Source organism: Scyliorhinus canicula, chromosome 16 (assembly GCF_902713615.1).
Source record: "Scyliorhinus canicula chromosome 16, sScyCan1.1, whole genome shotgun sequence".
NCBI classification, from domain to species: Eukaryota; Metazoa; Chordata; class Chondrichthyes; order Carcharhiniformes; family Scyliorhinidae; genus Scyliorhinus; species Scyliorhinus canicula.
This window is the reverse complement of record NC_052161.1, coordinates 88,505,089-88,532,577: the sequence shown is the minus strand read 5'-3', so window position 1 is coordinate 88,532,577 and position 27,489 is coordinate 88,505,089. Positions and strand designations below refer to the sequence as shown.

General features: G+C 49.7%; 1 protein-coding gene across 1 annotated transcript in view; it reads left to right on the top strand.

Moving 5' to 3' along the window:
- The window catches only part of LOC119951020, an 81,448-nt gene that overhangs the window by 12,318 nt on the left and 41,641 nt on the right, over nt 1-27,489 (top strand). The window contains exons 11-28 of the mRNA XM_038774053.1: nt 378-539; nt 1,107-1,262; nt 6,890-7,045; nt 7,769-7,924; nt 10,263-10,415; nt 10,828-10,980; nt 12,359-12,517; nt 14,420-14,617; nt 17,240-17,419; nt 17,580-17,738; nt 17,893-18,048; nt 18,142-18,291; nt 19,504-19,656; nt 20,099-20,251; nt 22,491-22,646; nt 24,035-24,187; nt 25,582-25,743; nt 26,311-26,466. Of these exons, the coding sequence (XP_038629981.1) occupies nt 378-539; nt 1,107-1,262; nt 6,890-7,045; nt 7,769-7,924; nt 10,263-10,415; nt 10,828-10,980; nt 12,359-12,517; nt 14,420-14,617; nt 17,240-17,419; nt 17,580-17,738; nt 17,893-18,048; nt 18,142-18,291; nt 19,504-19,656; nt 20,099-20,251; nt 22,491-22,646; nt 24,035-24,187; nt 25,582-25,743; nt 26,311-26,466 (2,871 nt within the window). The remainder of the gene's footprint in view (nt 1-377; nt 540-1,106; nt 1,263-6,889; nt 7,046-7,768; nt 7,925-10,262; nt 10,416-10,827; nt 10,981-12,358; nt 12,518-14,419; nt 14,618-17,239; nt 17,420-17,579; nt 17,739-17,892; nt 18,049-18,141; nt 18,292-19,503; nt 19,657-20,098; nt 20,252-22,490; nt 22,647-24,034; nt 24,188-25,581; nt 25,744-26,310; nt 26,467-27,489) is intronic.

Sequence of the window (27,489 nt, the reverse complement as noted above, 5' to 3'; positions counted from 1 at the left end):
AACCTTTCTTCATAAGCTAATCCTCCCTCCATCCCAGGAATCAGTCAAGCCAGCCCTCTCTGAATGACTCTGAATATAATTTAAGTAATTCCTTAAGTACGGAGACCAAAATCATGCACAGTACTCCAGATGTGGTCACTTTGCAACCTGTATAACTGGAGCAAAACTTCACTCATTTTAAATTGATTCCTCTGGAAATAAAAGACAATGTTCCATTTGTCTGGCATTTCCTCAAATTTAGAATCATCATCCTTGTTTTCAAATCCCTCCTTGGACTGTCGCCCTCTCTCCCTGTCCTTGGAATCTCTAACATTCTTGGTATTTTAGTTGTTGATTTGCAAAACTTGCCTCTCGTTGCATTCTCATTTTTAAAGCAGGGAAGAGTAACAGGGAATGTCCGGAAATTTCGACGACGCAACACATCTGTGACAAGGGGGAGGCGGAGAAGTGTGAGAGAGACGAGGATTGCACAGGCTGGAAGAAGTGCTGTCAAGTCGGAGATTGTGGGAAGCGATGTGTCTACACCTTCCACAAGAAGGGTGAGAACAATACTGGGAGGATCTGTAAAAGAGTAGAGTTTGTGAGAGGGGAGAGGGTGACTTAGAGGGGACAGGGTGAGTGAGAGAAGATGGAGTTGAGCAGGACAGTGATAGTGTGAATGCGGAGAGTGGACAGGGCACATGGAAAAGGGGAGATGGAATTTGGGAGAGGGTAGATGACATGTGAGAGAGGGCACATGATAGAGGGGAGAGGGCAAGTGAGACAGTGGGGAGTGTGCCTGAAAAAGCAGATAACTCGTGAGAGAGGACGCATGAGAGAGGACAGTTGCATGAGAGAGTTGGAAAAATGGTTGATATAGGCTCAGTTGTTGAGTATATTCATGACTGAGATGGATTGATGTTTGGACTCTGAATGGAATCAAGTGAAATATAGAGGAGGCAGGATTATTGGAGTTAAGCTTTTCATTCAGTTATGAATCTTATTGAATGGTGGAGCAGATAGGAGGGGCCGAATGGCCTCTTCCTCCTCCTATTCCTTATGTTGCGACCATTGTCTCTCTCCAGAATCAGTTCAATTTGACACCCAAAATGTTCTTGTGTCTACAGAGGAGGTCTTTGAATGCCCAGCAGAATCGCGACTCACTCCCATTTGTCAGATGAAACTGGGAAATCGATGTTCCAGCGATGATGATTGTGATATTTGGCAGAGCTGTTGTGAGGCTGGATGTGGGAACAGATGTGTGATGAAGCTCAAGTTTGAAGGTAACGTATATGGACTGTCCAAGCCTCACCTGCCTGGTTCTCTCACCTCCAGACTCGAGATTTACACTGTATGTAACCCTATGCTGTCCTGTGTTGGGAGTCTTTGATGATGTTAAGACACCCTGGGATAGTGCACGGTGAATTAGAGCACTAGGCCCAATACTGCACTCACAGGCCTTCTGGAGAGAGAGAGCAATCACACAGGCATTCTGGAGAGATCGACATATAGAGGGAGAGAGAGAGAGAGGGATATAACTCACAACAGCATTTCTAGAGAGAGAGAGGCAGACGGCTGTTAGACTCAAAAAAGGATCAAGCATTGAATTCTGTTAATCGGCTTTTTCGACTCATCGCCTGTACCTCCCTGTGGTAAACCACTGTATTGTATTGTACTGTATTGTTACATGTCTCGGCTATCCCTGCTGGCTCCACCTGTGGCTCCTCCCATCGGGCTCATGTATAAAGGTGGCTGGTCTCCGCCTCTGATCCAGTTCAGATCAGATGCCAGGCGGCTTTCTGTTTCGTGCATTACAGCCTCAGTTACGTTCACCAGTCATCATGTGTTCATTGATGGCATATCAATTTAATACACTAAACATCTAAGGTGAATTCATCACTCAAGCCTGATCGCATGGAGCTAGACCCACAGGCAGTCAACGTTGCTGCAACATTCGAGAACTGGCTAAGCTGCTTCGAAGCGTACCTCAGATCCTTCACCGAAGACTTCACTGACCTCCAAAAGAAGCAGATCCTCCACGCAAGGGTGAGCCCGTAAGTCTTTCTTCTCATCAGGGACGCCCCCTCGTATATGGAGGCGATAATGCTGCTGAAGGCACACGATGTTAAGTCTGTGAACGAGGTGTGTGCTAGGTACCTTCTTGCCACGAGACGACAATGCCCTGGGGAGTCACTAGCAAAATTCTTGCAGGTACTCTGCCGGAACTATGATGCCAGGCGGTATCGGCTACCCAACACATGGAGCTGTTGGTCAGGGACGCCTATGTCGCAGGCATGAAATCAAACTACATCCGCCAGCGATTGCTAGAAGGGAGTACGCTCGGCGTCCCAGAGACAGTGCAACTCTCAAACCCACTGGAGGGGTGCTACCAGAACATGGAGGCCTACACCTCCGACCTCGCGGCCCCCTCATGGACCTCGTGGGTGCCGCCATCATCCGACCCGCGTGTGGTGCAAACCTGTGCCGCGCTGCGGCCCGCCAACACCAGATGTCCGAAGTGCTACTTTTGCGGCCAGGGTAATCATCCCGGACAACGCTGCCCTGCACGGAACGCAACTTGCAACAGGCGATACAGTGCCAGGGATAGGACCTTTATCAGGTCGAATGTCCGGCGGCTCCTACGAGACGGGGTCATTGAGGCGAGTAAGAGCCCCTGGAGAGCCCAAGTGCTGGTCGTCAAGACTGGGGAGAAGCACCGGTTGGTCATCGACGACAATCAGACCATCAACCGGTACACACAGCTCGATGAGTATCCCCTCCCCTGCATATCTGACATGGTCAATCAAATTGCGCAGTATCGAGTCTTCTCCACAGTTGACTTGAAGTCCGCATACCACCAGCTCCCTCTCCGGCCGGAGGACCGCCAATACACGGCCTTCGAGACAAATGGCCGCCTCTACCACTTCCTCAGGGTTCCCTTCGGCGTCACCAATGGGGTCTCGGTCTTCCAACGAGAAATGCACCGGATGGTTGACCAGTACGGACTGCGGGCCACATTCCCATCCATAGATAATGTCACCATCTGCGGCATGACCAGCAGGACCATGACGAAAACCTCCGGCACTTCCTCCACACCGCTCAACTCCTGAACCTCACTGACAATAAGGAAAAATGTGTTTTGCGTACAACCCGCCGAGCCATCCTTGGCTACGTTGTGGAACACGGAGTCCGACGGCCCGACACCGACCGGATGTGCCCCCTCCTGGAACTCCCCCTCCCCCACTGCCCCAAGGCCCTGAAGATGTGACTAGAGTTCTTCTCCGACTATGTCCAGTGGGTCCCCAATTATGTAGACAAGGCCCGTCCACTTATTAAATCCACCGTTTTTCCCCTGATGGCTGAGGCCCGCATGGCATTCAACCGCATCGAGGCAGATATTGCCAAAGCCGTGATGCACGCTGTGGACGAGTCCATTCCGTTCCAGGTGGAGAGCGATGCGTCGGACTTTGCGCTGACCGCTACCGTCAACCAGGCGGGCAGGCCCGTGGCTTTCTTCTCCCGTACCCTCCATGCCTCCGAAATTCGAAACTCCTCCGTCGAAAAGGAAGCCCAAGCCATTGTAGAAGCTGTGCGACATTGGAGGCATTACCTGGCCGGCAGGCGATTCACTCTCCTCACTGACCAACGGTCGGTTGCCTTCATGTTCAATAACACACAGCGGGGCAAGATCAACAACGAGAAGATTCTGAGGTGGAGGATCAAGCTCTCTACCTACAACTACGATATCTACAATGAGCCCCCAGATGCCCTATCCCATGGTACATGTGCCAGCGCACAAGGTGACCGACTCCGGGCTCTCCACAATGACCTCTGTCACCCAGGGGTCACACGTTTTTTTCACTTTATCAAGGCTCGCAACCTGCCTTACTCCATCGAGGAGGTCAGGATCGTGACCAGGGACTGCCAGGTCTGCACAGAGTGAAAACTGCACTTCTATCGGCCAGACAGAGCGCACCTGGCAAAGGCCTCTCGCCCCTTTGGGTGCCTTGGTGTCGATTTCAAAGGGCCCCTCCCCTCCACTGATCGTAACGTGTACTTCCTCAACATTGTTGACGAGTACTCAAGATTCCCCTTTGCCATCCCATGCCCTGACATGACCTCTGCCACAGTCATCAAGGCCCAGCCCAGTCTTTTCACCTTGTTCGGGTTCCCCACATACATCCATAGCGATCGGGGTTCCTCCTTCATGAGCGACGAGTTGCATCAGTTCCTGCTGAGCAAGGGCATCGCCTCCAGCAGGACGACCAGCTACAACCCTCAGGGCAATGGACAGGTGGAGAGGGAGACGTGACGGTCTGGAAGGCCGTCCTCCTGGACCTACGGTCTAGAAGTCTCCCAGTCTCCTGCTGGCAGGAGGTCCTCCCTGATGCAGTCCACTCCATCCGGTCGCTCCTGTGTACTGCCACCAATGAGACTCGTCATGAGCGTATGTTTGCCTTCCCTAGGGAGTATACCTCCGGAGTCTCGCTCCCGTCCTGGCAGACAGTCCCAGGGCCCGTCCTCCTCCGGAAGCATGCGAGGAGCCATGAATCAGATCCCCACATCGAGAAGGTCCTGCTCCTCCATGCCAATCCACAATATGCCTCCATGGCACATCATGACAGGCGACAGGACACAGTCTCCCTTCGGGATTTGGCACCTGCAGGTTTCCCAGCGACCATCGCCACCATCCCCGCCCATACACCGCCCCCCCCGTCCCCCGCTCCACCGACTCAGCAACTGGGTGAAGAAGAGGGAAACATGCTCCCGGACACGCAGGTGTCCACACCACAGCCGGGACTGAGGCGATCACAGCGGAAGGTCAAGTCCCCCGACAGACTTGATCTTTAAGCCCACTTCACCCACGCTGGACTCTTTTTTAACAGGGTGTGAATGTGGTAAACCACTGTATTGTATTGTTACATGCCTGGGCCTGTCCCTGCTGGCTCTGCCTGTGGCTCCTCCCCTCGGGCTCATGTATAAAGGTGGCTGGTCTCCAGCTCTGATCCAGTTCGGGATCAGAGACCAGGAGGCTTTCTGTTTGGTGTATTAAAGCCTCAGTTACATTCACCACTCGTCGTGTGTTCATTGATGGCATATCGCTCCCGTGTGTACCATACCTCCCATAACTCCACCATTCGGTATCCTTGTTTTCCACCAATAAATATTTGATGACATTATCATCCTGAATGTTTAGGAAGTCTCCTCTTGTGACTTTAGAATTGATAACAGGTCACGTCTCCAGGAATTAGCCAACCTAAGACACCTTCATCCAACAGAGGATGGATTAATGGCTGCCACCCTCCCTGCAACAGGCTGGCACCAGTAGCCTGTATTCCTGTGCTTATCAGTTAGCTCACTATGAGGCTCCAGCCAGTTTCACAGCAGCCTTGAAAGCTGTACTAGGCCTTTTTACTTTGAAGACAACAGATGACTTCAAAGACGATAGTGTTTCCAGTGCAATTTCTTTATTGAGCTGAGTGTTACATGGCTGTCACGATAAAGGAGATAAGCCAGCGGAGAAGGCCTCTGTAGGGTGCTCTTTCAGTGGGTTGATTCAGACTCGATGGGCCGAATGGCCTCCTTCTGCACTGTAGGGATTCTATGATTTTATATTACTGGTATAAAAGAATTATACTTGCGTTTATATAGAGTGAGTATAATACAGATACATGGCCACAATACAGCGTGAATACACAAGGTAAGTGTGTAACAACAGTCCCAGTTTAAAATGTGACATTCTAAAGCAGTCTCATTATCTTTCAGTTAATATGTAGTATTGGATAATAATGATCTAAAAAAGTGTACCATTCCAAAGTGCTCACATGCTGTTACAAAGTCTGATTAAAGTAACAGTTTGTTTGTATCCATTGTAAGATAGGCTAGCATGCAATGGGCATCTGTGATTATGTTCCGCGCCCCCCATTGCACCTGCATGCACAATTATTTCAGTTATTGCAAGTGTGAGTGGGGTTTAGGTATTCCAGATCTGAAGGGACTATCTTACAAGCCTATATCAGGCTCAGCCACCAAAAGAGGGAAATCAGTTTCTCTGTTAAGAGTCTGAGTAGCTCTCACGAGGGGAGGTTACATTTCTTTGTCTCAAACAGTTAACAGGATTTCAGTTACTTTCTAATGCACAATGTTCGGATATGTCACTCATGACAAAACCCCCTACCTCTGTCGGTCGTGGATCCATGTCATTGAAGACTTCATAAATAAGTGTTGGGATCGACGAGAAGGATACATCTAAAGATCTCCAAATACAAATGGTGTCTACGTATTTGTGTGATGTTCAAAATGGAGTCAGTTCTGTTCTGACCAAGCCAAAATGGAGACAACCTGGATTCCGAATCCTCAACGGTTCACATCAGCCTTTCTGGAGAGAGATAGCCGAGTCTTGCTTCCATGCTGTCAAAATCAAAACTGAAACCTTGGGACTCTGAAAAGCATTCCAGTGGGATAGGGTCAAATCACCACCTGTTACCAGGCAGAACCCAGCCATTTCATTCAATTCATTGGCCACCAGCCAATCACTCAATCTAGCACAGTACTGTCGCTGTCCTGGGACTGTTTGATGTTGACTGTGCAGTGGTCGCTTTACTCTGTGTCTAGCCCATGCTGTACTTGTCCTCGGTGTGATTGATGGGACAGTGTAGAGGTTTCTTTATTCTATATCTAACCCCGTGCTATGACTGTCCTGTATGTGTTTGATGTGGACAGGAGAGGCATCTTTACTCTGTATTTTACCCTGTAATTTCCTTGTCCTGGGAGTGTTTGTTGGGAACAGTCAAGATGGAGCTTTACTCTGTATCTAACACCGTGCTCTGGTTGTGGGACATAGAGCATTGAATGGTGTCTGTTGGTCAGGAGTATCAGTGAGTGATGTCAATCTGTGCCTTACCTACAGGTCACGGAGGGACATGTCCACATTCATCCAGACTGCATTACGTGTGCAAGATGAACTTCACTGCTCCCTGTGAGAATGATGATACCTGTGGTCACTGGGCATCATGCTGTAAGACGGAGTGTGGGCCGAGATGTGTGCCAGAGTGCCTGGCAAAAAGTAAGTGCGCATGCAAGAGACGGAGAATGGTAAACTGGGTCGTCACGTAGAACAAAATCAGGGCTTATTCGTCAGCCTCAATGCACTCATTGGAGGCTGCAGTGTCAGCCTCGTACCTCCGTGATAGGAGGCTGTGTGGGAGTTGTGTCACGCAGTCAATGGAGGGCACGATTGGTTTGCCTTTGATAAAAGAGGCTGAGGAGCAAAAGCATGGGTCCAATTGAAGTCTGATGTGTTAGAGAGTCCTTTACATATTCCAATGGTTCTCTGACTAACATCTAAGCAAATAAGAGTGTGAGTCACATATTCTCGGCTGTGTTGAAACGGGCTGGGACTGTCAGACCGTGAGCACATTATCCAGGCACACAATCCCTGGTTGTCAGTAATGAGGGCAGTACGGAGGAAATGCTGGGGTACAGGGAAGGGTGTTGACAGGGTGGGGTAGAACCAACTGGACTGCTCTTGTGGAGGGTCAGAATGAGTCCGATGGGCCAAGTGGTCTCCTTCTGTGCTGGGACCATTCCATGATTCAGACAGAACTGAGCCTTAACCTCGAGGGCTGATTGTGGGATCTTGCTGTGCGTGCATTACTCATCACATTTCCCAGATTGTAACATTGTGACACTTTAAAGAAAAGTGAACCATTGACCAAAGAGCGTTTTGAAATGTCCCTGATGTGGGGAAAGAGACAGGATCAATGTGAATTCCTCCTTTGCTCTTCAGAACCAACGGACCAGTGCCCCACTGAGGACAGACTTTCCATCTTCTGCCAGATGAGCACCGGAGATTCATGTGAAGAGAACAAGGATTGCGATGCTTTCCACACTTGTTGTGATGCCGACTGCGGCAAGAAATGTATCCCCAAGTGTTTCACAGGAGGTGAGAGAATCGTCCCCACCCACTGTACACTGACCCCATTCCCGTCAACATAGGTTAGAGTATTGAGTGAATTAACCCGGGTTTCTGCTCCTGCTCTCTTTCCAATAACACCTGGGTTAGGGAGGGGGTGAATCATTCAGTGTTCCTGCTCCTGTTCCCTGTCTAGTTACCCTGGATTAGTGAGGGGAGTAAATCAGCCAGAGTTCCTGCTCCTGATCCCCATCCAATAACACCTGGGTTCGGGAGGTGGTGAATCATTCCGGGTTCCTACTCCTGATCCCTATCCAATAACACCTGGGTTAGGGAGGGGGTGAATCATTCCGTGTTCCTGCTCCTGATCCCTGTCTAGTTACCCTGGATTAGTGAGCGGAGTAAATCAGCCCGGGTTCCTGCTCCTGCTCCCCATCCAATAACGCCTGGGTTCGGGAGGGGGTGAATCATTCCGGGTTCCTGCTCCTGATCCCTATCCAATAACACCTGGGTTTGGGAGGGGGTGAATCATTCCGTGTTCCTGCTCCTGTTCCCAGTCCGATGACCCCTCAGTTAGGGAGGTGCAGTGAATCAGCCTGGGTCCCTGCTCCTGATTCCTGTCCAGAGGTCACTGGGTTATGGAGAGGAGAGAATCATCCCAGTTCTTGCTCCTGATCCCTGTCGAGTGACGCTTGGGTTAGGAAAGGGGTGAATGTGCCCAGGGTCCTGCTGCTGATTCCTGTCCAATCCCATGGGTCAGGGAGTGGGGTGGGGGGGGGGGGGGGGGGGGGGTGGGGGGGGGAGTGGAGTGGTTAATCATCCAGGGTTCCTGCTCCTGAATCCTGCCCAGTGTCCCCTGTGTTTGGGCGAGGTGTGAGTCAGCCCATGTTCTTGCTCTAATCCCAGTCTAATGATCCCTGGGTTTAGGAGGGGGTGAATTATACCGGATTCCTGCTCCTGCTCGCTGTTCATTGAGTCTAATGTGTGGTATCAGATTGAACAAGACGGATTTCAGCTTCCCACTGTGATGAATGTATGAAATTAATATATATACGATATGATATGCGCTGATGCAGTAATGATTTTGAGAGTCTGGGGTAGGGTCTATGTATATGTGCTGCAGTAACATGTTTTAAAAGTCCTGAAAAAAATAAAGACAGACACTGTGGCGGCAGAAGGTGTAATTAAGATGTCATAAAAGTGAGATCATTGTTATAATAGGTCCTGCTTTTTTTAACAAAGTAATGAGTGATGGGTTTTTGATTTCAGGGCCGTAGATCATTTGATATATTGTGCATAAACGTAAGCAATTAAGTCATGCAAGTTGTGTGAGATTGAGATGATGTGGTGATGGAGGATCCAGGTCTGTACCAGGTGTCTAACAGTCAGTTTTTTGAATTGTGTTAAAGAAAGCTGTGAGCTGAACAACAGTTTCTGCAGATGGTTGTCGGAGATTCAGCATTAATTTGACAGGGTCTCTCTCTCTCTCTCTCTCCCTCGCTCTCTCCCTCGCTCTCCCTTCGTGCTGTCTCTCGCTCTCTCCCTCGCTCTTCCTTCGTGCTCCCCCTCGTGCTCTCCCTCGTGCTCTCCCTCAGGCTTTCCCTCGCACTCTCCCTCGTGCTCCCCTTCGTGCTCTCCCTCGCGCTCTCCCTCAGGCACTCCCTCAGGCTCTCCCTCGTGCTCCCCCTCGTGCTCTCCCTCAGGCTCTCCCTCGTGCTCCCCTTCGTGCCCTCCCTCGCGCTCTCCCTCAGGCTCTCCCTCGTACTCTCCCTCAGGCTCTCCCTCCTACTCTCCCTCAGGCTCTCCCTCGTGCTCCCCCTCGTGCTCTCCCTCAGGCTCTCCCTCGTGCTCTCCCTCGCACTCTCCCTCATGCTCTCCCTCAGGCTCTCCCTCGTGCTCTCCCTTGCCATCTCCCTCGCTCTCTCCATTGCTCTCACTCTCTCACTCTCACTCACACCAGTTGTTCTGAAGTGAAAAGCCACAGTTTTTACAACGGTGTGGGGGCATGGTCCCCAAAACAGAGAATCCAGCCCCGCATCCCTGTTTTTTGCATGGAATCACTCTTGGAGAGAAATATCTTTCCTTTACGTGTTACAAATTAAAAATAACAAATTGGGATTTCTGTCTGGTATTCGAGAAAATGTTGGGGTCTGGTCCGGAGTTTGTAATACCACAATCAGATATTTTGTGTGACTGTTAGTCTGCCTCAGGAGATCAGAGTGACCAAAGCTCTGGGACAGGAAGTGTGTTAGGTTCACTGGAGAAAGCGGACACAGAGCAGGATCTAGTTCCCAGTGCTCTTGGGATTGGGAGGGTCCCACACTGATGAGATGGTTGTGGTGTGATTTTGTCTCCTCTTATATTTCAGTGAATGGAACATGCCCAGTCTCCAGGAGACTCACAATGATGTGTGACATGACACTAGGAAATGATTGCAGCAACGACACCCAATGTGACATCTGGCAGATGTGCTGCAAAACCAGCTGTGGGGCGAAATGTGTCCCAACATTCATCAACAAATGTGAGCATCAGTTACAGAGCAGCAGACACGCTCTCATGGGGGAATCCCACACAGACTGAGCAGGAAGGGCTGAAATTCAATGTGACAGTGAACATGGAGCTTCACTGTGTATCAAAGCCCGCTGTATTCCACCCCGGGGATTGTTTGATGGGAACTGTGTCGATGGAACTTTACTCTGGATCGAACACCGTGCTGTCCTGGGAGTGTTTGGTGGGGACAGTGCAGAGAGAACTTTTCTCTGGATCTTTGATGGGGACAGAGTGGAGGGAGCTTTACTTTGTCTAACCCCATGCTGTACCTGTCCTGGGAGTGTATAATTGGGTACTGTTGACCTTAATTTACTCTGGAATTGAGGTTATAAGATTTTTATGTCCTGTGACATTTGACTGATTTAGATTTTTATGTTATTTAGTTTTGCCAAAGAAATGTCCAGAAGTTTCCAAAGTGTCATCTCTCTGCAAGAAAAATGTGACTCAGTCTTGTGAGGATGATGACGATTGTCGTGCTTATCAACAGTGCTGTGACATTGGATGTGGCAAGAAATGTCTCTACTCATTCACACAAGGTGAGCCCGGGTCTGAGAGAGTGACTGTGACATTAAACTGGGTGAATGAGGCAACAACCACATGGCGATAGATTCCAATAAACCCAAGACTGGTAGGGAGGAGTCCATTGGTCCCGAGGCTGCAGAGGCCAGAGACTGATGGACACCAGACTGCAGAGGGCAGAGACTGATGGACACGAGACTGCAGAGGACAGAGACTGAGGGACACTAGACTGCAGAGGACAGAGATGGATGGTCACTGGACGGCAGAGGACAGAGACGGATGGAAACTAGACTGCAGAGGACAGAGACTGATGGACACTAGACTGCAGAGGACAGAGACTGATGGACACTAGACTGCAGAGGACAGAAACTGATGGACACTAGACTGCAGAGGGCAGAGACTGATGGACACTAGACTGCAGTGGACAGAGACTGATGGACACTAGACTGCAGAGGACAGAGACTGATGGACACTGGACGGCAGAGGACAGAGACTGATAAATTCTAGCCAGTAGAGGGCAGAGGCTGCTGTTTCCATTAAACTCCTAGAGTGCAGAAGGAGGCCATTCGGTCCATCATGTATGCAATGGCTCTCCGAAAGAGCAATGTACATATGCCCACACCCTGCCCTATCCCCGTGACCCTGTGCATTTATCATGGCCAATCCACATCACCTACACATCTTTGTACTGTGGGAGGAAAGAGGAGCAGCTGGCGGAAACCCACACAGACATGGGGAGAATGTACAAACTCCACACAGTCACCCAAGGCCAGCATCAATCCCGGCTCCCAGGTAATGAGAGGCAGCAGTACTAACCTCTGTGCCACTGTGCTGCCTCAGGCGTGACTATGAATGGTTTCACAGTTCAGTATGAAAGATGCTGGGCTCTGAAGGCCGGGGTCAGATTTTCAGTTGCCAGATGCAGCTTCACGAGGTTCAGGAAGTGAAAATTGAAAACTACAAGATGCTTGGTTCATGACCCAGGGTGCGGGGAAACTAGGACCTGTGGTAGTATGACTAGAGGTACTACGGTACCTGGGAGTGCTGAGCCACCATTGGTGGAGAAGGCTCGCTGCTCATTGGTCCAATGGTTTGTAACTCATTGGTCAGAATGTAAGGTAGCTCCGCCCATTGAGGCGGGGTATAAGAACCTGTGTTTCCCCTGCAGCTGCATTTTCTGTACTTGAGCTGCTGGAGAAACATCTTGTCGATTAAAGCCTTCAATTCGGACTACATGCTCGTTTCTGTGGTCATTGATAGTGAATCAGGACCATTAATCCAATGCCTATCAAACTCTGAAGAACTGAAAACACTGAGAGAATTCCCATGGTGAATCCTGCCCCACTATTCCCTCCTGTGCAGACTGACCCTTATATCCAATTGTTGTCCTTGTAGGTGACAAACCGGGAGAGTGCTTCAGCCCCAGTCAACTGAGCTATGTGTGTAATTCGACCATGGGGAAGGCCTGTAGCAGTGAGAGTGACTGTGGCAAATTTCAGACGTGCTGCTTTACTCCTTGTGGGACCAGGTGTGTCTACAGCTTTTCCAGAGGAGGTGAGTCACGTGGCTGAGCTTCACTCCATGTCTAACCGGTACTTTTCTTATCCTGCCAGTGTTTGATGTGTGTGGTGAATGTGGCCGCTGTAGAGGGAGCTTTACTCTGTATCTAACCCCGTGATGTACCTGTCCTGGGAGTGTTTGATGGTGACAATGTTGAGGGAACTTTACTCTGGGCACAATCTAATGGAAATGTTTCCAAGTGTTTATGTGTTGTGGGGTTTGCTGGCAGTTCTGCCTTTGAATTCCTCCCCGCTATCTAAGCACAGTTAATCACTTTTTTGGGGCCTGGGGTGTTTCCTATGGGTTTAGCCCACGGCAGAATTATTTTCATCACTGGGGAGCTGAAACTGCTTGCCAGACTGGCTCCTCCGAGATCGGGCAACTATTTTCAAATGTGCCTCGATCTCCAGGTGGGATTGTGGGTTCCCCACCTATGGGGAATGTCACCTCCTCAAACATTTGCATTGCACCTCCCCACCCCAAGTAATGGCACCCCGCTATGGGGTCACTGAGGGGCCCACTTTTTCAGGCCTTCCCACACCCCATTCCGGCTCCCCTTCTAGACCCCCACCCTTCACCCAACCCATCTTTCAGAGCCCACTTCATACCCACCCTGCACAAGCCCGCACCCAAACTTCATATACCCCCTCAACTCTCCCTCCATGCGCACAGCCTCCCTCAGTCCCTGACGCTTGGCAGTGCCATCCTGGCACTCTGGCACTGCCACCCTGGTATCGTGGGCGTGCCCCTACCGTCTTTGTGGTGACACCCAGACACCTTGGCAATGCCTGTGTGGCAGTTCCAAGGTGCAAGCCTGGCAGCCAAGCCAAGGTGATAACATTCCAGTGGCAGGGCCAAGGTCCACGCCGCCTAATCCCTGACCACCCAGGGGCCTCCAATGGGCCGGGGGACACCCCAGGTTCTGTGACGCCTGGTCCACGAATCGGCACCTGTGTGGCGGCTCACTGCGGAGCCAATTAGATGATGGGAGGCTGTTAGATAGGGTGCTCTTCCTGTTAATAGAGTGGAGATTGGGCCTAACTGATAGCTATTGGTCTCTCGGAGCCTGATCGGCGCCTGGCACAGTTCCCGATTGCGGAACCTCCCGCAATCTACACGGCTCGCTTGGATTTCTGCCGGGCGTGGTATGGCCATTAATTCATGCCCTCTGTATCTGAGATCGTTGTATATCTAACCTGAGAGTGTTTGATGGGGACAGTGGAGGGGAAGCTTTACTCTGTATCTAACCCCGTGCTGTACCTTTCCTGGGAGTGTTTGATGGGGACAGTGTAGAGGGAGCTTTACTCTGTATCTAACCCCGTGCTGTACCTGTCCTGGGAGTGTTTGATGGAGACAGTTTAGAGGGAGCTTTACTCTGTATCTAACCCCGTGCTGTACCTCTCCTGGGAGTGTTTGATGGAGACAGTTTAGAGGGAGCTTTACTCTTTATCTAACCCTGTGCTGTACCTCTCCTGGGAGTGTTTGATGGGGACAGTGTAGAATAAGCTTTACTCTGTATCTCAGCCTGTGCTGTACCTCACCTGGGAGTGTTTGATGGGGACAGTGTAGAGGGAGCTTTACTCTGTATCTAACCCTGTGCTGTACCTGTCCTGGGAGTGTTTGATGGGGACAGTGTAGAGGGAGCTTTACTCTGTATCTAACCCTGTGCTGTACCTGTCCTGCGAGTTTTTGATGGAGACTGTGTCGAGAGAGCTTTACTTTGTATCTAGACCCCGTGGCGATACCAGTTTGATGGGGACAGTGTCGTGGGAGTTTTCCTCTTTATCAAACCCTATGCTGTACCTGTCCTGGGAGTGTATGATGCGCCTGTGCAGAAGGAACTTTACTCTGTGTCTCGTTGATGCTGGATTGTGTATGTCTCTTTCTCTCACATAGATGATGGGCAATGTCCTCGTCCAGAGTATCTGGCCCGTGTGTGCAACAGCACCTTCGGGAAGGTGTGTGAGTCGGATGGAGATTGCAGTGGTTCCCAAAGTTGCTGTGACGCTGGCTGTCAGAAACGATGTGTTCCATCATCCTTTGGGAAATCCAATTGGGGAAGTTCCTGGTCCGAAAAGAACAGATCCTCAACAGGTCTGTACATTTCTGCAGTGGGTCACATCTGTATCTTTCTCTGTCTCTCACGATAAGTGGGATTCTCCGAAACGGGCACGATGGCCGACGCCGGCGAACCTCTCCAGCGGCGGGCGACCAGAAGTAGCGGAATCCTCTGCATTTCTGGGGGCTAGGAGACGCTGGATGGGTTGGCGCCGCGCCAGCCAGCGCTAAAGGGACTGCACAAGTCCGTGCATGGGCCAAAGGGCCGGCGTGACCCAGCGTATGCGCGGAACAGCCGGCATATTCTGCCGCATGCACAGGGGGTTCTGTTCTCCGTGCCGGCCACGGCGGAGCCCTACAGGGGCCGGCACACATGGAAGGAGTGCCCCCACGGCACAGGCCCGCCCACAGCTCGGTGGACCCCGATCGCACCCCCCAGGGTCGGATCCCCCCGCGAACACCCCCCCCCCCCCCCATCCCTCCCGAGGACCGCCCCAGCCGAATTACCTGCCAGGTCCCGCCGTGTGGGACCATGTCTAAATCACGCCAGCGGGACTTGCCAGAAACAGACAGCCGCTTGGCCCATCGTGGCCTGGAGGATTGCCGGGGGGGGGGGCGTTGTCAATGGCCCGCGACTGGCGTGGTGTGACTCCGCCCCGCCCAAATACTGGCGGCGGAGAATACGGGAGCCGGTGTTGGGGCGGCAGGACGGGACTGGCGCCGCCCCCCGAGGATTCTCTGACCCGTCTGCCTCTGTCTCTCTCCCTGTTTATAATTCTCTCAGTCTCGGTCCATCTCTCTTTGTGTCTCTCTTTCTATCACTTTTTCTGTCTTTGTCAGTCATTATATGTCTCTCTGCCTCTTCCCTGTCCTGCTCTCTCTTCTCTCCCTCTCCATCGTTCTCTCTTTTAATCCATTTGATTCTCTTTCTGGTCCAGTCTCAGTCTCTCTCTCTCTCTCTCTCTCTCTCTCTATCTCCATCCATCACTTTGTATTTTTGGTCCTGTCTCTCTCACACCGTCACTCTCTCTCTCTTTCTCTCCCTCTCACTCTCTCTGTCCCTCTCTCTCTCTGCATTTCCCATTCCCTGTCCCTCTTTCTCGCTGTGTCATTCTTTCTCTCTCTGTCTCTCTGTTACTGTCTCTCTCTCTCCGTTTCACTCTATCTGCCTGTCTGTCTTTCTCTCCCTGTCTCTATTCCTTTCTCTGTCTTCCTCTCTCTGTCTGTCTCTCTCCCTCTACGTCTCGCTCTCTGCCTCGCTCTTTGTCTTTCTCTCTTCTTGTCTCCCTTTTTCTCTCTCTTTCTCTTTCCATCTCTCTTTCTGGCTCTCTGGCTGTCTCTCTCCTACTTTCTCTCTGGACCTCTCTTTGCCACTCACACAACATCGCTCTCTCTCTATCTGTCCTTCTCTCTCTCACTATCCCACACTCTATCTCTCTATCTACCTCTCTCTTTCTCTATCTCTATCACTTCCTCTTTCCCTTCTCCTCTCTCTCGATGTGCAGCACGGTAGCATTGTGGATAGCACAATCGCTTCACAGCTCCAGGGTCCCAGGTTCGATTCCCGGCTTGGGTCACTGTCTGTGTGGAGTCTGCACGTTCTCTCCGTGTGTGGGTGGGTTTTCTCCGTGTGCTCCGGTTTCCTCCCACAGTCCAAAGATCTGCAGGTTAGGTGGATTGGCCATGATAAATTGCCCTTAGTGTCCAAAATTGCCCTTAGTGTTGGGTGGGGTTACTGGGTTATGGGGATAGGGTGGAGTTGTTGACTTGGGTAGGGTGCTCTTTCCAAGAGCTGGTGCAGACTCGATGGGCTGAATGGCCTCCTTCTGCTCTGTAAATTCTATGATGTCTCTCTCTTTTTCTAATCTCTTTGTCTCTCGATCTGTCACTCTCTCCCTTTGTCTCTCAGGTTTCGTCTTCCGCTCTCTCTCTCTCTCTTTGTCCAGGTATCTGTCTGTTTTCCTCTCCCTTTGACTGTCTATACATGTCTATCTCACTCTCTCTCTCACCCATTGTCTCTCAAGCTCCAACTCTCACTCTCTCTTTGTCTATGTGGTGAGATAACCACTGTAGTTATGTGTACTGCAGTAGGGGGATGTATGCCTGTACCTGTAATACAGGTTCCTCCGGTCAGCCCCTACCGGCTAGCTCCGCCCACAGGGAGCTTGTGTATAAATATGTATGAGAGCTGCTCAGACCCTCAGTCTACAGTTGCGGATGGAGGGACAAAAAGGAGAAATGCGTGTTCCGCACAGACCGCTTAGCCATCCTTGTATTAGTCTCTCGGCTTTGAGTATAATTGTTAGCGCCACAGTCTATCTATCCATCTCTTTCTCTGTCTCTCTGTCTATCTCTTTGTCTCTCTCCAACTCTCTCTTTTCGTCTCCCTCTCCGTCCCTCTCTCTGGTTCACTCTCCGCTTCTTCTCCGTCTTTCACTCCAGCTCTCTCTTTCTCTCTCAAGCAGTCTCTCTTCTGTCCATCTCTCACTCTCTGTCCCTCTCTTTCTTTCTCTCTGTCCCTCTCACTCTCTCTGTCTCTCTGTTCCCGTCTCTGTCTAACTCTTTATCTCTCTCGCTTTGTCCCTCTGTCCGTCGCTCTCTCTATGTCTGTCCCCATCTCAGCTGTCTCCAGCCTTAACCAATCTCGTGATTTCATAGATTGGACTGCCAAGAAGTGTCCTGATACATCCAGTCTGGATCGTGTGTGCAGGATGAACCACAGTCAGCCCTGTCAGGATGAGGAGGATTGTGGCAAGTGGATGCAGTGTTGTGAGACTTCCTGTGGCAGAAGATGTGTCCACTCCTTCATGGGACAGCAGCACAGTCCGAAATTCTCAGGTAAGAGAACATGGTCAACCTGACCCAGCAAAGTATCAACTGTGTCTCAACAAAGATGAATGAAAAGACAGTGCCAGCTGACTGGAGCTGATAATGTAGCATGCTGATGTTGAGATCCTCGCTCCCATCCAATTCTCACCTCTGTCTCTCCTTTCTCCAGATCTGACAGCAGGGCACTGTCCTGCCCCACACCGCCTGTCCACAATGTGTGAGCTGAGGTACGGGGAGCTGTGTGAAGATGACGACGATTGTTATGCCTGGCAGACCTGCTGTAACACCACCTGTGGCAGACGGTGTGTCCATGTGTTCCATGGCAAGGGTAAGTAATCAATCGAGACACTCGCTCCCCTCCTAGATGCTACTCATTAGCGATGGAGGTTACAAGGCGACTGGAAGAACCAGTGGGGTGAGTGGGAAGCGACGTCCAGATTAGACACATCAAATTGAGCCGTGTATCACTGTTCACTCTACAGGTGGTGACCGGAGATGCCCAGAATCTTCTCGACTGACTCACATCTGCACAATGAGCTTCAACACCCAGTGTCACAATGACAGCGACTGTGATGGTTGGCAGACTTGCTGCAATTCCAGCTGTGGAAACAGATGTGTCCCCAAGTTCCTGACCAGATGTAAGAAATCGCTCAGCTTTCCTCTGTATTTAACCACACGCTGTCGCTGTCCTGTCACTCTTTGATGGAGTGTTTGATCTTTGTGTCTTCCAGCTACCCAATGTCCTGCTTCCAGCCGTTTGGACAACTTCTGTGAACTGAAGCTCGGAGATGTGTGTGAGAGTGACGCTGACTGCTTGGCCTGGTCCTCGTGCTGTGATGCCGAGTGTGGAAAGAGATGTGTTCCTCGCTTCTTCATGTCCCGTGAGTGGTTCAGAGGGTTTGTGGTGCTTGGAGTCTATTCATGGAGCTCTGAGTTCATCACCAGCTGGGAAGGGAGTGTGCGAGTGGGAGTGAGCGTGTATCGGTTTGTGCATGTGTCGGAGCGTGCGTGTGTCGGAGCGTGCGTGTCTCGGGGCGTGCGTGCGTCGGAGCGTGCGTGCGTCGGGGCGTGCGTGTGTCAGAGCGTGTGTGTTTGTGTTTGTGTCTGTGTGCATGCATGTGCATGTGAGAGACTGAATGTGAGAGATGAGGCTAACTCAGCATAGAGCGGTGTTAGATTACTGGACCAGAATTCAACTTTAGTTATGATACTGGATGTGAACCACCAAAAATATTTGAATTTGTAAAAGTGTGTGGAAAGGATATGCCCTCTCAGCAAGTACCTTTTATGTGAAAACAAATTAATTTAAACACAGAATTAACATCAAAGGAATAGCTTTACAATTAACATGTAAATACTTCTTAAATAAAAGAAAATCTTTAACTTACTATCTGAACCTGCCACGAACTTGAATTGAGCAACCCAATCCAAATCAAATACCACTGCCAAATAAAGTTAATGAAACAGGTTACTTGCTCATCTGTGCAGACTTTTAAAGAGAGAGAGAAAGACCCTTTTCAGGAACAACCAAATAATCCTTCTGTCTTGTCAGACACGAATCCCATGGCAAACCGCTGTTCCACTTAAAATATTCTAGTAGATTTCAAACTACAGTCAGATCTGGCTCCTCCAATTAATGACGTTCTCTGTAACCCATTAAGATGCCCCAGTACCAGACTAGTTGGACTAAATACTGACCCTCACATTATCTATCTCACAGGGAACCAGCCAAAATATAAACATCATTCTATTAAACTTTTATCTGTGACCAACAAAGTGGTTTGAATAAATGATTCCCTCACCTTATGACTCCTTAATTACAGCTTTAGGAGACACACAGCCTGTATTTTGAACCAGGGTTCTTAATAATATTACTGCAAAAGATTGCAAATACAATGTATATAAACATTTCTACATTAATCAGACTGGCGATGGAACCTGTTGCCGAGCTGTTTCACCGCTGACTCCAATTAAAGATGTGCGACTTCATTCGTCATTAATGTGTTCCTGAAGGAAACCACTTTGCTTGGATTCTCCTGAGGGATCTCTCCATAATTGGTTTTCCTGACTGATCTCCGATTTCTGTATTCCAGGGGATGATACCTGTCCAGCGCCCCACCGTCTCACCCCAATGTGTGATCTGAAACTTGGAGACCAGTGCAGCGGAGATGATGATTGTGATGCTTGGCAGACCTGTTGTGACACCAAATGTGGAAAAGTCTGTATTACCAGCTTCATGGATGACGGTAAGCAAGGAAACAGCAGAGCATGGGGATAAGGAAGAAAGTGAACAAAGAAGAGAGGGCAAGAGAGAGACAATAAGATAGTTTGAAGCAAAATAAGAGAAAAAATGAAGCAGAATATGGCAGAAATTGACACTCAGCAAACAAGAGAGAGTTATAGCGACAGAGAGGGAGAGCGAGACACACTGACAAAAAGGAAAGAGAAACAGACAATGTGAGGGAGAGACAGAAGAATGCTTTAATCAAAACAAAATGTGACGTACTGATGAAGAGAGTGTGAAACAGTGCAGCACTCCTTCGATATGGTCCTCTGACTGTGTGATACAGTCTCTGTATTGATCGTCAGACAGTGCAGCATTCCCTCAGTACTCTCTTTCCGACTGTAACCCCTGTTTTGCTGTGTGTAACTCCCTCCACCTTTAACTCACAACTTTTTCTCATGCAGATGAAGGAGATGAATGTCCCGACTCGCACCGAGCGAGGAGGATCTGTGCCAGCAACTCGAGTGAATCTTGTAACGATGATGAGGACTGCAGTTCCTGGGAGCAGTGCTGTGATATCGGCTGTGGGAAGAAGTGTGTCTACTCTCGCTGGCACAGTAAGGACAATCCACAAATAACTCACTGCAAAACACAATTTAACTTTGACTGACAAACAATAACAGAAGAGAGCTGCAGGATCTGTCCAAAGGAAAAGGCCCCAGGATATAGACCCCTGTGTACGACACAATACTAAGCTCCAGGACTCTGTGTGCGATTGGTTAAGGAACTTGGGCGGGATTCTGCAGGAATCGGCAGGGCGGGCAGCTCCGGCGCGAAGGAGGGGCGTGAACCACTCCGGCGTCAGGCCGCCTCGAAGGTACAGAATCCTCTGCAACTTCAAGGCGAGGCCAGCACAGGAGTGGTTTGCGCCGTGCCGGCCGGCACGCAAGAGGGTTGGCATCACGCCAACCGGCGACGAAGGGCCGCCGCTGGCCGGAGCGAGTTGGCGCATGCGCGGGAACGCCAGCGTATGCTGGCGTCATCCCAGCGCATGCGCAGGCTGGGTTCATCTCCACGTTGGCCATCGCTGAGATCCACAGCAGCCTGACACGGAGGAATAGAGTGTCCCGGCGGCACAGGCCCGTCCGTGGATCGGTGAGCCCCGATTGTGGGCCAGGCCACCATGGAGGCACCTTTCGGGGCCAGATCCCCCGAAGAGCCCGGAGGCCGTCCGCGCGGCCAGGTTCCGCCGGTAAGTGCCTCTTGTAATTTACGCCGGCGGGACCAGCTTAAAATGGGCAGCCATGCAGCCCAAATGCACGTCACCGGAGAATTCGGCAGCCGGCGGGGGCAGGATTCATGCCGCCCCCCGCGATTCCCCGACCCGGCGGGGGTGCGGAGATTCCACCCCTTGTGTCTAATTGCTCACAAATTCCAGGGTCCTGTGACTGATTGGTCACATGACTAGTGACTATGTGTCTGATTGGTCACTTCCCCCTTGGACCTGGTGACCTGATAGAGGTCCACAAGATTATGAGGGGCATGGATAGAGTGCATGGGCAGGCACTCTTTCCCAGGATGGAGGGGTCAGTCACCAGGGTGCCTCTGTTTAAAGTCCATGGGGCAAAGTTTAGAGGAGATGTGCGAGGCAGTTTTTTTCCGCAGAAAGTGGCGAATACCTGGAACGCATTGCCAGGGGAGGTTGTGGAAGCAGATACATTACCGTCGTTTAAATGGCATCTTGGCAAACACATGGATAGAGTGGGTATAGAGGGATAGAGCACAAGGAAGTACTAAGGGTTTTGGTATCATGGCCGGTACAGGTTTGGAGGGCCGAAGGGCCTATTCCTGTGCTGTATTGTTTTTTGTTCTTTGTCTGTAGCCTTGTGTTTGATTGGTGACATGATCCAGGGATATGTGTGTGATTGGTCACATTGTCTGTTGCCCTGTGCCTCATTGCTCACCTGATGAATTGTCCTACGTGTCCTGTATCTGGTCACATGCTGCAGCCCCGTTAACTGATTGGTCACGTGTTGTATTAGGCCAGAATTGTCCACCACCTCTCTCCACTTCACCCAAGGACACGCTCAGTGGATATTGAGAATGGTTCACCCATAATCCTCTACTCGCTGTCCTGCATTTTGTCCAACATTTACCAACACAACTTAAGTTGCCTGGGTCCTGAATTCTGGAATTCCCTCCTTTTATAAAAAATATTTTTTTCATAAATTTTGGGTGCCCAATTATTTTTTTCCAATTAGGGGGCAATTTAGCATGGCCAATCCTCCTAACCTGGACATCTTTGGGTTATGGGGGTGATACCCATGCAGACACGGGGAGAATGTGCAAACTCCACATGGACAGTGACCCTGGGCCGGGATTTGAACCTGAGTTCTCAGTGCCATAGGTAGCAGTGCTAACCACTGTGACATGTGCCGTCCCTGGAATTCCCTCCTTAACTGCCTCTGCAGCTCTTTCCTCCTTTAAAAAAACTCCTTATAAACTTAGTTCTTTAACTAATCTTTTGGTCACCTCGCCCTAATATCTCCTCGATTATCAACACAAAGAAAAGCTGGAGTGAACCTGCGCGGACAGCACACCAAGAGGCCATTCTGACTTTCATGTCTGTTCCAGGTCTTTGAAAGAATTGTCCAATTTGTCTCTCTCCTGCTCTTCAGTATCTCAAAGGCCTTGACGTCCTTCCAAAAGTGGGCAACGGGCATTTGAACACAACCTTCCAGCTCACGCTGAAGCAGTGATTTATAAAATGTTTGAGGAGGAATCTTTAGCTTTTGTACTTTGTACCTGTGTTTATAAAAGGGCCAGTTAATGATCTCTTTCTGTCTTCCGATAAAGAAGAGAGCGATCAGTGTCCATCCAGCAGCTCACTGAGCAGAGTTTGCAGCTTGAAACTCGGAGATGAATGTGAGGAAGATGCGGACTGTGACCATTGGCAGATGTGCTGCGATGCTGGCTGTGGAAAGAGATGTGTCTTCAAGTTCTTCAAAGGAGGTGAGGAATTCCACAGAGTGGATAATGAGGAGTCAGTACAGTGTGGGGGGAACTGAGAATTCATGACAGTGTGGGGAACGTGAGGAGCCATTACAGTGTGGGGGGAGTGAGGAGTCATTGCAGTTTGGGGAAAGTGAGGACTCATTACAGTACGGGGGAATAAGGTGTCATTACAGTGTGGGGGAGGTGAGAAATCATTTACAGTGTGGGTGAGTGAGGATTTATTACAGTCTGGGGGGTGTGAGGCGTCATTACAGTGTGGGAGAACTGAGGATTGATTAGAGTGTGTGGGGGAGTGAGGATTCATCACTTGCCAGTTGTTATACTCGATGGCCCATCCAATGAAGGCATGCATTCCGTAAGCTTTCTTGACTACCTTGTCCACTTGTGTTGCCACTTTCAAAGATCTGTGGTACTGTACACCCAGATCTTTCTATACTCCCACAAAAATGCATTTCCCCACATTTGTCCGGATTAAACTCCATTTGCCACATCTCTGCCCAAGTGACCAAGCTATCTGGGTGTGACCATGTGACCAGTCAGACACAGTGAGTTCAGTGTGGGGGGATAGTGAGGATTCATGATTGGGGGAGTAAGGAATAATTTCAGCGTGGGGGAGATTGAGGAATCGTTACTGTGTGGTGGGAGTGAGGAGTCGCTCCAGTGTGGGTGAGTGAGGCGTCATTACAGTGTGGGGGAGATTGAGAATTTATTACAGTGTGGGGGGAATGAGAATTCATCAGTGTGTGGGGGAAGTCAGGAGTCATTATAGTATGGAGGGACTGAGAACTCATTACAGTGTGGGGCGACTGAGAATTCATTACAGTGTTGGGCGACTGAGAATTCATTACAGTGTGGTGGGTGTGAAAATTTATTATAGGGTGGGGGGAGTGAAATTCATTAGTGTGTGGGGAAGTCAGGAGTCATTACAGTGTGGGGGAGTGATGAGTCATTGCAGTGTGGTGGGTGTGAGAATTCATTATGAAAATGAAAATCGCTTATTGTCACGAGTAGGCTTCAATGAAGTTACTGTGAAAAGCCCCTAGTCGCCACATTCCGGCGCCTGTCCGGGGAGGCTGGTACGTGGGGGGAGTGAAATTCATTAGTGTGCGGGGAAGTCAGGAGTCATTACATTGTGGGGGGAGTGAGGGGTGTGGGGGGAGTGAGTAGTCATTGCAGTGCGGTGGAACTGAGAATTCATTACAGTGTGGGGGGGAAATCTGTTGTCATTACACTGTAGAAGGAGCTTTACTCTGTATCTTTCCCTTTGCTGGAGCTTTCCTGGGAATATTTGAATGTTACAATTGAGATTCAATCCATATACCTGCAGAAAAGGTACCTGAGATTTGATACATATTTAAGCCAATCTGCTTGTTGTTTCCTAACAGAGAATGGCAGCTGCCCGGCTCCCAGCCGCCTGCGACCCATGTGTGATGTAAATTACGGAAAAGATTGTGAGGATAATGATGACTGTGATTTGTGGTTAACGTGCTGCGATGCTGGCTGTGGGAAAAGATGTGTGCATCGCGCTTTCGGAGACGGTAAGAGGGACAAACTGTCCCAGCAACCTCATATTGAATAGTTCCAGTTCATACATAGGGGGAGATGGTGACATAACGGTAACGTCGCTGTACTCGTAATCCAGAGACACAGAAGAATGCTCAGGGAAAATGTGTTTTAATCCCTCCATGGCAACTGGTGGAATTTGAATTGAATTCATAAATCCAGAATCTAAAACTATGATATAACTATCATTGATTACATAAAAACACATCCGATTCACTAACGCCCCTCAGAGAGGGAAATCTGCCATCCTTATCTGGTCTGGCCTCCATGCTATCCATAGCAATGTGGTTGAGTATTGAGGAGAATTGCTCACCACTGTGGTGATTGTATATCTGTGTAGATGCAATACAACTGAGCAAGAACTAGAGGGAGCACAGGAGAGATATAAATACACACAAACAGGAAGTCAGGACACACTTCACAGGAACGGGAGCTGGTAGCAAGACAGATTAGCAGCACAGATGTAACTTTAAGTTAAGCACTGAAGAAAGAACGAACTCACAATAAAACATATACTTCAACTTTAAGACAACAAGCTTTCTTAAGACACAAGGAACAACACAACCACCACCTTCTCAGGGCAATTAGGGATCGGCAATTAATGCCAACAACCCATTCAAGAATAAAGATTTCTTCAATTCCCAGCTGGAGCTGCTCAGTTCAGTTTGGATCCTGGAGATTTCTCATTCGATCAGATCATGGCTGATCTCATTGTGGCCTCAGCTTCACCTTGCTGTCTACCCCGCCCATACCCTTTGACTCGACCTTGAATACATTCAATGACCCAGCCTGTGCTGCTTTCTGGAGAAGTAAATTCTACAGCCTCACACCCCACACAGAGAATGAAATTATCCTGATCGCCAGTCGTCAAGTCATAGTCTTTCCCCATGAGGGGGAAACATCATCCCAGCATCCACCATCAGGATCTTGTATTTTTCAATAAGATCATCTCTCATTCTTCTGAATCCAATGGAGACAGACCCAAACTGCTCAACCTTTCTTCATAAGCTAATCCTCCCTCCATCCCAGGAATCAGTCAAGACAGCCCTCTCTGAATGACTCTGAATATAATTTAAGTAATTCCTTAAGTACGGAGACCAAAATCATGCACAGTACTCCAGATGTGGTCACCTTGCAACCTGTACAACTGGAGCAAAACTTCACTCATTTTAAATTGATTCCTCTGGAAATAAAAGACAATGTTCCATTTGTCTGGCATTTCCTCAAATTTAGAATCATCATCCTTGTTTTCAAATCCCTCCTTGGACTGTCGCCCTCTCTCCCTGTCCTTGGAATCTCTAACATTCTTGGTATTTTAGTTGTTGATTTGCAAAACTTGCCTCTCGTTGCATTCTCATTTTTAAAGCAGGGAAGAGTAACAGGGAATGTCCGGAAATTTCGACGACGCAACACATCTGTGACAAGGGGGAGGCGGAGAAGTGTGAGAGAGACGAGGATTGCACAGGCTGGAAGAAGTGCTGTCAAGTCGGAGATTGTGGGAAGCGATGTGTCTACACCTTCCACAAGAAGGGTGAGAACAATACTGGGAGGATCTGTAAAAGAGTATAGTTTGTGAGAGGGGAGAGGGTGACTTAGAGGGGACAGGGTGAGTGAGAGAAGATGGAGTTGAGCAGGACAGTGATAGTGTGAATGCGGAGAGTGGACAGGGCACATGGAAAAGGGGAGATGGAATTTGGGAGAGGGTAGATGACGTGTGAGAGAGGGCACATGATAGAGGGGAGAGGGCAGGTGAGACAGTGGGGAGTTTGCCTGAACAAGCAGAGAACTCGTGAGAGAGGACGCATGAGAGAGGACAGTTGCATGAGAGAGTTGGAAAAATGGTTGATATAGACTCAGTTGTTGAGTATATTCATGACTGAGATGGATTGATGTTTGGACTCTGAATGGAATCAAGTGAAATATAGAGGAGGCAGGATTATTGGAGTTAAGCTTTTCATTCAGTTATGAATCTTATTGAATGGTGGAGCAGATAGGAGGGGCCGAATGGCCTCTTCCTCCTCCTATTCCTTATGTTGCGACCATTGTCTCTCTCCAGAATCAGTTCAATTTGACACCCAAAATGTTCTTGTGTCTACAGAGGAGGTCTTTGAATGCCCAGCAGAATCGCGACTCACTCCCATTTGTCAGATGAAACTGGGAAATCGATGTTCCAGCGATGATGATTGTGATATTTGGCAGAGCTGCTGTGAGGCTGGATGTGGGAACAGATGTGTGATGAAGCTCAAGTTTGAAGGTAACGTACATGGACTGTCCAAGCCTCACCTGCCTGGTTCTCTCACCTCCAGACTCGAGATTTACACTGTATGTAACCCTATGCTGTCCTGTGTTGGGAGTCTTTGATGATGTTAAGACACCCTGGGATAGTGCACGGTGAATTAGAGCACTAGGCCCAATACTGCACTCACAGGCCTTCTGGAGAGAGAGAGAGCAATCACACAGGCATTCTGGAGAGATCGACATATAGAGAGAGAGAGAGAGAGAGGGATAGAACTCACAACAGCATTTCTAGAGAGAGAGAGGCAGACGGCTGTTAGACTCAAAAAAGGATCAAGCATTGAATTCTGTTCATCGGCTTTTTAGACTCATCGCCTGTACCTCCCTGTGGTAAACCACTGTATTGTATTGGACTGTATTGTTACATGTCTCGGCTTGTCCCTGCTGGCTCCACCTGTGGCTCCTCTCATCGGGCTCATGTATAAAGGTGGCTGGTCTCCGCCTCTGATCCAGTTCGGATCAGATGCCAGGCGGCTTTCTGTTTCGTGCATTAAAGCCTCAGTTGCGTTCACCAGTCATCATGTGTTCATTGATGGCATATCAATTTAATACACTAAACATCTAAGATGAATTCATCACTCAAGCCTGATCGCATGGAGCTAGACCCACAGGCAGTCAACGTCGCTGCAACATTCGAGAACTGGCTAAGCTGCTTCGAAGCGTACCTCAGATCCTTCACCGAAGACTTCACTGACCTCCAAAAGAAGCAGATCCTCCACGCAAGGGTGAGCCCGCAAGTCTCTCTTCTCATCAGGGACGCCCCCTCGTATACGGAGGCGATAATGCTGCTGAAGGCACACGATGTTAAGTCTGTGAACGAGGTGTATGCTAGGTACCTTCTTGCCACGAGACGACAATGCCCTGGGGAGTCACTAGCAAAATTCTTGCAGGTACTCTGCCGGAACTATGATGCCAGGCTGTATCGGCTACCCAACACATGGAGCTGTTGGTCAGGGACGCCTATGTCGCAGGCATGAAATCA